This window comes from Gossypium hirsutum, chromosome A10, assembly GCF_007990345.1.
Source record: "Gossypium hirsutum isolate 1008001.06 chromosome A10, Gossypium_hirsutum_v2.1, whole genome shotgun sequence".
Taxonomy (NCBI): domain Eukaryota; kingdom Viridiplantae; phylum Streptophyta; class Magnoliopsida; order Malvales; family Malvaceae; genus Gossypium; species Gossypium hirsutum.
Genome location: NC_053433.1, coordinates 2,901,739 through 2,913,951, shown reverse-complemented (window position 1 = coordinate 2,913,951; position 12,213 = coordinate 2,901,739). Strand labels below are relative to the sequence as shown.

General features: G+C 29.4%; 1 protein-coding gene across 1 annotated transcript; it reads right to left on the bottom strand.

Moving 5' to 3' along the window:
• Window positions 1-4,166: 4,166 nt before the first annotated feature.
• LOC107925010 (senescence-specific cysteine protease SAG39) lies at window positions 4,167-5,773 on the bottom strand. Its single transcript, XM_016855583.2, has 2 exons — window positions 5,083-5,773; window positions 4,167-4,992 (listed from the first exon to the last, which is right to left on the bottom strand). Exons 1-2 carry the CDS (start codon window positions 5,597-5,599, stop codon window positions 4,400-4,402), a joined length of 1,110 nt encoding a protein of 369 aa, XP_016711072.1. The 5' UTR covers window positions 5,600-5,773; the 3' UTR covers window positions 4,167-4,399.
• Between the last annotated feature and the right edge of the window lie 6,440 nt (window positions 5,774-12,213).

The following is a 12,213-nucleotide window of genomic DNA, read 5'->3' as shown; positions in this document are numbered from 1 at the left end:
TTCTAATGATCTTGTTGTCTTTTTCATATTTTTATATAAAATTTTTAGACATATCAACTAAAAATCACTATTTAAAATACCCAAGGCTTTAAAGACTCGTATTGGTGAAAATTTATAAACAAAACCTTTACCATTCCACCTATATTTAATTTTGACTAATATCTTTTTTGTATACATGTACTTTTGTACCTGTCGAAACCATTTTTAATTTTAAAAAAACGGGGATCAACTTTTTGAAAACAAAGTATGGAGTCGCCACCAATCTTTTTTGTTTAGGTGTCATTGAATCACCTAATAAAGCATTTTATTCCATTTAAATCAATTTCGGCCTATGTAAATATGAGAAAACGGGTTCAGGAGTCTATTACGTATGAGGAAGGATTAGCACCCTCACTACGCCCAAAATTGGTACCAGATCGATTAAATACTGTCCTTATGTCTAAGATTTAAAAATGTTTTTTGAAATGTGGTTCCTTTTATAAACATTTGAACAGCCCAAGTTGGTCGTCAAAATTCTCTTATTTCAGAGGAATACAACATCACATCCAGCACGATAGGACACGATCCTTTATACCCTCGAAAACACGATGAATTTCGACTTCCAAAAGTTTATATGTTGGAAATCATAAAAGGATGCTCAATTATTTAGTCCAACGAAGAAACCGAAACCCAGCACAGTAGGGCACGATTCCTTGAATTTCTAGACATTGGGTATTGCCTTATTTTAGAATTAGAAATTATGAGTAAAATTTTAAAGGGATATTCGACTATTTTGGACAAACGGAAAATTGTAACCCAGCACGATAAGGCACGATTCCCCTAATTGCCAAACATCGAACATTTCTTTCGCCTTAAAGAATTTTTAAAGACATGAGTGAAATTCTAGAGGAATATTCAATTATTTTGAACAAACGGAAAATTGCAACTCAGCACGATAGGGCACAATTTCCCGAATTGCCAAACATCGAACATTGCCTTCGTTTTAAAGAATTTTTAAATAAATAATTATAAAACTAGTTTAAAACGCATTAATTCGACTTGAAATAAAACGAAATTAATCTTAAAGATTTGGACCTTATAAAACCACATTTCATAAACCAAGTGGAAAACAATGATATGGTAAAACGAAATTAATCTTAAAGATTTGGACCTTATAAAACAACATTTCGTAAACCAAGTGAAAAACAATGATATGGGATAATGTACACACCTAAGATACAATACTTGATGAATGAAGATAATGTGTCTTATTTAACCAACTAACAAAATAAATAATTAAATAAAACTAACCAAAAATATAACCTAATTTCAATAATGTACGGAGAATAATTAATATAACAATACAAAACAATGAATAAATAATATGCAACGACAATGTATGGCACCATATAAATCAATCAACAAAACATGTACAAAACAAAATGGAATTTAGAAGTTAGTGTGGTATACAACACTTTCCAAAATAATGATGAATTAATGAACACATAATATATAAGTTGACAAATTTGCATAAAAACTAGGGATATATATAATTATTGAAATAAATATTATAGAATAAAAGCTTGAATCAAATTATATGCAAAATATTTTAAACACAAATTCATTTAAAAATTGACAATGTACATGATAACTTAAATAATATATTTATTATGAAAGAATAATAAAAATATATGATAAGATATATATAAGAAATAAGTGGTAAATAGAATGACTATATATAGTTTAAGATAGATATATATATACATTTATAAGTATAAGATAAATAATACGAAAGAAGAATCTTAAAATGGATAATAAATAAAATATTTTAAAATAAATAAATAAAGTTTAAAAATATATTTAAAATAAAATATAAATAGTTCAAAATATAATATATAAAAGGAAATCTGAAATAGAATAATGTATATATATAAAAAGGATTATATATAAATAATATATATAAAAACGTTTAAAATAGATAATATTAATATATACATAAAAGTTTAAAATAATAATATACAAATAACAAAACTCACAACAAATAATAAAACAATTTTTAAAATATATATGTATATAAAAAAATATTTAAAACAAAATGAATATAAAACTATTCAAAATTAGTAACATAAAACAGTTCAATACAAAGTTTAAAATAACTAAAATGGTTTTAAATAAATAAAAAAAAAGTTCAAATTTACACGAACAATGGCTTGATTGAAAAATAAAATGAAATTTTAAGGTCCAAATTCTAAAAAGGCAAACACTGGTATATAAAAAGGGACTAAATCAAAATTCAAATAAAATTTAAAGGGGAATTCGGGTATAAAAATGTAACAAGGGACCGATTCGAAACACGCAAATAATGAGTAGGGACTAAAGTGGGGAATAACCCCGCCCTCCCAAAACGCGCTGTTTCAAATGGACCACATTGAAACTGAAATGAAATTCAAAGGCATAAATTAAGAATAAAAACAAATTGAATTAAAACATAATAAAATACGGAAGGATCACGCGCGCAATTATCAAAATTAGTAGAAACACGCAGATCCTGATGCTCGCGGGTTGGGTCGCACGGGTCTAGCGCCTAAACGACGCCGTTTTGGGGTGTTTTGCAGCTAAATGAAACGGCGCCGTTTTACTAGTGTTGTAAAAGGCCAAATTTTACAAAAAACTTCATTTTCCCCTTTCTTTTCTTCAAAAAAAACTGAGAGCTCCTTTTAGGCCCTCTCTCGTTCTCCTTTCCTCCTACCTGGGCACCAGCGAGCTCGCGCGGTGGCTCTGCCGTAGCTCCGCCGTGGCTCCGCCGTGCCGGAGAGCAATAAAAGTTTTTAAAAGATACCTTTTTAAAAGCTTCCAAAAAAAGGTTTTGTTTCAAAAAAAAAAGAGCAAAAGAAAAAGGCAAATCGCAAGTAAAACGACCTTCCTATTCGTCGCACTCCCCTAACCCTCGTCGAAACCCGAATGGGTTTTGTGACATTTGGGTTACTAGAGGTTCCCAATCGCGTCGGTGGATGAACCGAAGGTGAGGTTTTTATTACTGTTAATGCACTTCATTTCGAATCAAAACAGAAAAGAAAAAAAAATAAAAATAAAAGAGGCACCTTTGAGAGTATTTGATTTCTCTGTTTTTTTGTGAATCTGTTTTCTTTTTTTTCTTTGTATTGATTTTTTGTTCTTGATCTCTGTGTGTACATTACATTTTTTTTCTTTGGCTTTTGTAGCCGAAAGCAAAATAAAGAAAAAAAGAAAAAATACAAAAATCTGCTCCTTTTTTTTGTCTCTGTTTTGCTGTTGTTTTTGCATTTGTTTGCAGGTACGGAGTTTGCTGGCATCGTACGGAGGCGCTGGTGGTCGTATGGCGCTTGGAGGCTGAACGTGGGGGGGAGCGGCGCGAGAGAAACCCTAGGCTTCTGTTTGACCGATCCTAGGTCTAGGTTTTGGGCCATTGGGCCATGTATTTTTGGGTTAGGGATTTGTTCATTTGGGCTGTAATTTTAATTGGACATTTTAATTTAGTTTTTTTGCTTGTTTTTGCTTTTGTCTAATTTGGGCTTATTGGTCCCGATCAAATTTGGGCATTTACAGTACCTAAAAAATTTATTTTCATCTCCATGGATTATCAATAAAAAGTCTAAATATTTTTTTATTAGAGAATGTCAATCAAATAAAACTTATTACTGTAACACCTCTTACCCAGTCCGATCGTCAAGCTCAAGCTATGAAATGCTACATCAATCATCGAAACAATTGAATTCAGTTTATACCAATTAATTCATTTTAAAATCATCAATTCATTATTCAATTTCATGCACAATGGATTACAACCAAAAACGCAACTTAATTAGGTTCATGATTGTAAATAAATCAATTTAAACATAATGAGAGGTTAAATTACAACATTGCAAAATATGAGTCCAAGTATCAATATCCAAGATAAGTACCAATATTCTTTTTAGTTTTGAATTTACAAAAATCAAGTTAAGATAAATGGGTATCAATACATAGAATCACGATAACGATATTTTTTTTTATAAGTACCAATAGCAAGACTTGATATCGATACCAATTTAACAATCTACGAATTTAAATTACTGTTCGATCTAGGGTAAATCTCATCTAAAACAATGTGCTACTTACAATGAGTTTAAATCTCATCTAAAACGCCAACTTCATTTAACATATATAATAGTAAATGAATGTGAAGGGGGGAACAGCAGGATTACAGAACGAACCTTTTTTTTTTTTGTGTCTAATCTCAAGGGATTAAGTGACAAAGTACAGAACAATAATATTGGAACTATACATGGAAAGCCATTTTAGTTGTTTTCTTTATGTAGTTTCAGATTATATAAATAAGCTAATAAGCACATGATGGCTAATTTGTTCCCGACAATAATGAAAAGGCAGCCATTGTGCTGCATCAAGCAGTTGGGTAAGAGGCTTCCATTGCAATGCCGCAGAGTCCTTCCTCAGCATCAATATCTCTTTGCATTCTAATGTATCCATCCTCTCCCCAGCTGGTGCCCCAAGAATTTTTCACCAACCAATACTTGGTCCCATCATCATCTTCTCCATACCCAACTGCTGTAACCCCATGGTCGAGAGAGGTGCCGCATTCACCGGTGAAAACACCGCTTTTGTAGTTCTGGAAGTCAGCACCACCGGCATCAATGGCAACCGAAACCGGTTGATTAGCCACTGCTTTTAACAGTGCTGACTCACTATTTGAAGGTACGTCTTCGTAACCGGTGATCTGAGCGGCATGGTTGGCAGCTGCCTTCTTGTTGCAAGTTCCATCAACTCCTTGGTAAGGGTAATTGGATTCAGTTGTAAGTCCTTTGTTTGTAATGATAAATTCAAAAGCATCATCCATGAGACCCCCACTGCAACCTTCGTCTTCCCCATTGATGTCACAATCAACTAACTCTTGCTCTGATAGTGAGACAAGGTTACCAGTTTTGAGTTTGGTGATCCCTTCCATGGCTGCCACAGCTGAGAATGCCCAGCAACACCCTACATCATTCAAAGCAAATATTAAGCATTATATATGGAATCATGATTAGTTTGATTTCTTTATATACAAATTCTGTCAGTCTGACTCACCACATTGGCCTTGGTCCTTGATGTTGGTAACAGCTCCTTTAGATCTCCAATCCATGCTAGGTGGAACTGCTGTAACATTTTCATACCTAAAAGAAGATGTTTTTGAAGACGCAACAATGGTGGAACGTTGCATTTTATAACCGTTCCTCATTGATTTAAACTCCTCGTTGGTCAAATCTGTAAATTCATTAACACCAAGCTTGTACTTTTTGCCAGTATGACCAGCATTGTGGGATTCGATGTACTCCACATTTTCCTTGAATATTTGAAACCGTTTATCCTTCTCAAATGCATCCTGGTAAACTCGGCCATAACTAGCCATCCATTGTTCAAACTTGTCCGACATGGATACCTCAGGAATCGAACGAGACGAGACCTGAAAAGCCCAGATTCCCAAAACAAAGAGCAACGCCAAGCAGGGAGTTGTAGAAGCCATTGTAATTAAGTAGAGTCCACAAGAAAAGTAGAAGAAATGTAATGTTGAAGGAATGTATGTGAGATATAGCAATCCCGACATGCGTTGTGGTTTATATAGCTTCTCCTGGATTTTGTAACAGACAAATTCCCACAATTCTACGTGCCCTGGAAAATAAAATATCCTGACAAGGACTCCATCCTTTGATTTATACAATATTGTACTTTCAGTAGATGAATCAAGCTGCTTATTTTCCTAGTAAACCTGCGTGTGTTCCTACAAGGTTGGTAAAATGTATAAGCGACACAAAATAAGGGTCCAAAAAATTTAATAATTATCTGAAACCTGCATAACAAAATTACTCCGATGTATAAAATATTTTAATACAGAATAACTGATGGAGAAAGTTAGCATGCTAATGTAGGCTGTGTGTTTTTACACGAAACCTGCAACCTTACAAATTACAAGCCCTCCCTGCTATAATTATTTGAAGTAAATAAAAAAAAAAGAAAAACCCACTTGTATGGCATTTCTATCTTAAAACCAATCCTCAACTTCTCAATTGTATAAAACAAAAATTCTTAATTTTTTTTTCAACCTTTCCCATTTATTAATCAAACGAGATATTATGGATTTGCATCTTATAATAAGAACATTTGATTTGGGTCTCTAAGATTAAGAACCCAAGAGTTTAAACAGAAATTGAGGTTTACGTAGAAATATAGCTTGATTTTTTGTATACTCGAGTGATCATGACAATTATGATTCTTGTAATTTGCAAATCCTCCTAAATATAAAAATTTTAGTTCATGGTAAATTTGTTACTGCAATATAAGTGGATATTGAAGATTATATATTCACCTTCGTTTGCTATTTCGTTTTGAAATCTGTACTGTATATATCAACAAATATTATGGGATTCCTTATCTGACATGTTTCCAATACCGCTTTTCTTTTTCCTGACTACATCGGTATTCGGCAAAACAGTCCCACTAAAAACCCTGAACAATTGTTTGGTTCGAATGAATTTTTAATTTTTTATAATTTATATTTTTATAATTTTAAAAGAATTAAATCAAATTTTTATAATTTTAAAAGGTTAAAGTAGAATTTTATTTATATTAATTTAAAATTTTAAAAAAATTTTAAAGATTTAAATGATAATTTTTTATTTTAAAGGAGGCGGAGACCCCCTATAATTGCCTCTAAACAGTCTCAAATTCAAAAGTTTAATTACGAGATTGATATGATTCAAATCTAAAAGAAATTAAATTCAAGCCCATATCTATAATACAACAGTTAAAATAGACATTAATAATTAATATAAATAATAATATTTTTAATGAAATGTGTTCATAAACATTATATATTTACATTAAATTATGTTAAATAATAAAGTGAAATAATTTTTTTAGAATATTAATTATGATTATAAAATATTTTTAATATGATAATTATTTATATATAATAAATATATAAAATAAAATTTAAATGGAATGATAATATAAAAAATATATAATGATATAATATATTAATTTAATTATACGATAAATAGTGTTATACTTATCACAAATTATTAAACATAATTTGTTATGTAATGTGAATAATATTACTAATAAAAGTAATTTCTTTTAATAGAAAATCATCTAAAACAAAATAAATGATTATTTTTTAAATATTGAACAATTAAAGCAAAAGGAAAAATACAATATCCAAATAAAACATATTAATTTGAAAAATTTCTTAAATTCATAAAGTCATACAAATATATAAAAACCAAGTCATCCTAAGCCCAACTCTTAAAGTTTGCAAGTAATAGCAACATCCAAAATTAGAATTACGATAAAAAATTTATAATTAATCTTTGTATATAATTTTTTTTAAAAAAAATTATTAAATAAAAAATCTATTTAACTAGAAGAAAAAATATTAACAGTTCGATCTGAATTTTAAAATTTTAAAGATAAAAAAAAATTAAATTTTTAAAATAAAAAATATAAACACTAAATTCTAAAATTTCAAATAGTATAAAGATTTATGGGCATATTTTAACTTATTTTTATCTTTGGACAAAACTTAAATTCATGGCAGTGTCTTTTGGATGCTCTGAGGGGCTATTTCAAATGTTGAAGACACCAAATAAAAGGTAAAATTGCCATTATCGTATTTGGCTCTGCAATTTGGTCGTTAAGTTGCCCTTTCGTAAGACCTTTTCAAAAAAGACTAGTACTCATCATTCGTTGATTTGGCTTTTGTTTATACCATAATACCATTACTTCTTTGTTTTCATTTGTAGCCTTTCATTGACTTTTGTACACACAAACACACATACGTGTTGGCAATGTAGGATTGAAATTCCACTGTATTTCTATATTTCTTCCCATAAATAAGCTAATATGAAATCTTAACTAGATTAATATTAATATTATTATCAATACAAAAGAACGTGAATTTAGGCATGCTAAAATATATTCATGCTCCTCTTTAAAAGATAGAAAGAGATTTATCATTTAATCCTTTAACTCTTAAAGTGGACTACACGAAGTGAATATGCAATAATGTTGACTCTCAAAAATATTAAATTTATCATTTAATCCCTTAAAATTCTATAAAATTACATGATAAAATAACGATAAAATTATATTTTAACCTTTCTTAAAAATTATGATACACACAATGACTTATTTAACATGTTTCATGTTTAGAAACTCCGACTTTTGTGTGACAATGATGGAGACCTCCATCAGCTTCACCGATTAGATATGATCGGAGATACGACTGATCTACAGCCACAAGTTTTCCACTTCTTTTAAGAGGTAAGTGGGCTGGGGTTCAGATTTTCGCCTTTTCTGTTTATATTTTTTAACATCTGGTTGCTTTCTGTTCTGTCACCCACCCACTTAGGATTTTTTGCAGAATTGATGTTGGAACAACTTTGTTTGGTTTTAACTTTTTTTTTCTTACAACAAATATTTTCTAATTACAACTTCGGTAATAATAAATCATTATAAACATAAAATTGAATAATTAATTAAACTTAAACTGATTCATGCATGCATAATTTATACGAGCAAAACTCATATATAAACACTTAGAAAAGCCCAACATGCTATCAGTTGCATGATGACAGAAACTTAAAATTGAAACGTGTCTTCTTCACGTCAGATAGAAAGTTGCTTAATTCATTTTTTTCCCCCACTACTTATATCATAAAAATTATGACCAATTCCTTATATTTGCATTAACCAATAGCAAAAAGATGGAGGTATATGTTAAAAGTTTATGAAAGTTAAAAGTTATGTTATAATGATAAGACATATTATAATGAAATAAAAATTTTTAGATATAAATTTTAAATATAATATTATTAAAAAAATATAAACATGAATTTTAAAAAATTAATTTTCGTAAACTATAAAATTAATATAAATTATTAACAAGCAAAGTTAAAGGTCAAAATCTCATATAATTTATAAATATTATCTACAAAATGCATTGAATCTGGACGAATTAACTCATAATTAAAAAAAATTAAATCTTTTTTTTTCTGATGAACACTGCTAGTTTATTTTTTATATCAAGTTGGTGCCCATAAGGAAAATTGTGAACAATTCATGAGTTAGATGATAACAAAGAAAGACCTTCATAGCCTATAAAAAGAAAGTCTCCCATTGAAGTTTTGTTTTGCTGTTTTAAACACGAAAATTAATGTAATTAATCAAAATGTGATGGAATCTTGATGTCAATGGAGAAAGCTGTTGAGAGGAAGTGAGGGCCATGTGTTAGCTTCTTCTTCTCAAACATCATCATGCCACGCAATATTAAAATGGAGCTTTTCCAGAACTTTACATTTATAAAAATTTAAGAGTATTGTTTATATACTGATTATTTGTAATAAATTAATCATTCATTTAAAAATGAAATTAAAATAATCTAATTATAGATACATATTTTATATAAAAAGCCACATGTTACCTAACAAATAAAGTATGTTAAAAGAATTTAAAAGATATAACATCATGGTTTTTATGTGGTTAAGATTAAAACTGTGATTATATAATAAATTTTGATACCCTGAATCTCAAAAGGCTTATGTCTTCACAATTCATGGAAACAAAATTTCTGATTTTGAGTATTTTTGTGGGAGGGGAAATGGGAGTTATTTGGTTTGTTTCATAAATTCATAAAAATGACTTTTTTTTTGGTATCTTCCATTAATTTGGTGTTTATTTGTATGAACCAACAAAATACTTGTAGTTTAATATAGAATAAGTTGTCCATCAGTTTTTACCGATAGACGAACTGGATAGATAATCAATATTTTTTTTCATTAGTTCTCTAAGAGTTAAATCCTTCTGAATCATCAAAATATCCAAATTCATTTCTCCCCATTGAATAGAGGATATAACAATTTTGTTTGAATTTATCAATCTAAGCAGGAGGCAATATACTTTGATATTATTGATTATTCTTTGATTTAAAGAATTATCCCATCTCAATTGAAAACGCAAATACCTTTTTAGGATGAAATCAGGCTCTGCTTCCGTGTTGCTTTTGTATTGTTTTTTCTTTCTACGTTTTTTTTTGTCTGATTTATCATAATCTTCTTCGACATCATTTTCTTACTTTGAGAGAACGAATTTAAAGTTTCTTTGTTTTTTTGCATCTGATACAAGACCTAAAATTTCAGTAGTCAAGGATGTCAAGATCCTTATAATTCTTTTACGAGATTTTTAATTGAATATATGAAAAAAGTAATCTAATGGGTATCGAGATTTGAACAATTTCACTTCAATTAAACTATATTTTTTAAACCCTAAATTCTAAATAAAATTTTTTAAACCTAATCCTTAAATTAAAACATTTCATAAGCATCTATCAAATTATTTAAAGTTAAGAATTTCGATCTAATTTCAATCGAAGGAAACTCCGATCTCATTGATCATTTTTATAACCATGGGTGGTGAAGCATTTTTCAACTATGAAAAAATCTTAAGGAGTTGTGTTTTATGGACTCCGCCACCTATTGTATCATTGAAGGATCATTGAAGTTCAATGTTGATGGAGCAATGTGGTATCTATGAAACTAATTAAAAAATGATTTAGTGTATCTATCAATTAATAATATAGTTACGAGGAGTAAAGATATTATTCTCACGGAGACTAAAAATATTAGTAATTACTATCTTTCTATTATTTAATCGATAAATCCGAGTAATTGATTAAAAACTAAAATTAACTAAATTAATTGTTAACGAACACAACCATAAAGAACAAGTCAGGAAAATAATCGAATAATAACCAAGAAGCGAAACAATACCAAGGAAAGAATTCACCTAGATTTCATTTGTCACTATTAATCTAAATTACAGAATTTCTTTATTTAGTATATTGATTCATTGGAATCCCTAATTACTTTAGGTTGATTAATTGATTTTTTAAAATTAAAACCCTATCATCACACTAACTCATCTCAAACAGGGTTTATTCCTCAATTACGCAATATCTACTCTAAAATAGGGTTTATCCCTCCTCTGATTTAAGCACATCAAACATGGATCAATAATCTAGAAATATCAAACCAAGAATTAAGCGCACATGATTGAGAACAATATCTAAGTATTTATTGCGTAAAATAAAAATCAAACGACAAAATTCATCATAGGGTTCATCTCCCTAGGTATTTAGAAAATTAGTTTCATACTTAAAAATAGAAATAGTATAACTGAAAGAACTAAAGAAACTTATGATAATCTCCTAAAAAATCAATTGAGAATCTTCAATCCTAATGGAAATCTACTTCAGAATCGACTTTAATGGTGTTTTTCGAGTTATTTTCTTGAATATTCTATGATAGCTCTCTCCTATCTTTTTAATTTTGTCATAAATGCATCTTAGAATGCCCGAAAAACTTAAAAATCACGATTTTCCATAGTTCAGAGTGTAAGGTCAACCCATGTGGCTCCTGTAGGTTGCTTCGATTTTTCAATTTTTGCTCGTTTTTCGCTTCTGTTGCTCCCAAATGCTCTATTAGGCATAAAAACACGAATTTAAAGAATTGGGAGCATAAAATTCACAATTAACATCGAATAATCACCAAAAAATGCATTAAAAATAAGATTAAAGCATGCTACTTTTAATACTTACCACAATGCAGAATTCGATTGGCAATGGTGATTTTGGTAGGGTTTTACGAAATAATAAAGGTTCCATCCTGGCTTTGTTTTCAAGTCCACTTTAGGTTACAAATCCTACTATTGCAAAGCTTCTTGCTGTTGCAACAGCTCTGGATATTTTTGCTAAAACTGATTGGATTCTCTTTTGTTTACTTTTTCTCTGGTTGTTTTTCTTCAGGCAGGTGAGTCTCTTTTTCTTCTTCTTCTCTTTAGTTATTTTCTGATTGTTTAATTTTATGAAATAATTATGAAATAAAAAAAGTTCTTTCACATTATTTTCAGCTTTTCTCTTTTGCTTGACCTTTGGTTCTTGGACTTGACAAAGTAAAAATCCCAAGTTTGTGAGCTTATTACGGTTCTTTTCATTTCATTCTTTCATGTTATTTGGAAAATAACTATTATTGTAATGAGATACATGTTTTATTAGGTATAAGTATTTAAAATTTTATTTTTGTAATGTGATACATGCGTAAATATATATATATATAATCATATTAGTGAATCTGCTAATGCGTACTTCATCCGGATAAAGTATGCATT

Coding starts and splice junctions, on each gene's coding strand:
- LOC107925010 (XM_016855583.2), bottom strand. CDS start 5,599: ATGTCGGGATTGCTATATCTCACATACATTCCTTCAACATTACATTTC. Junction 4,993..5,082: donor CAAGGACCAAGGCCAATGTG/GTGAGTCAGACT, acceptor TGAATGATGTAG/GGTGTTGCTGGGCATTCTCA.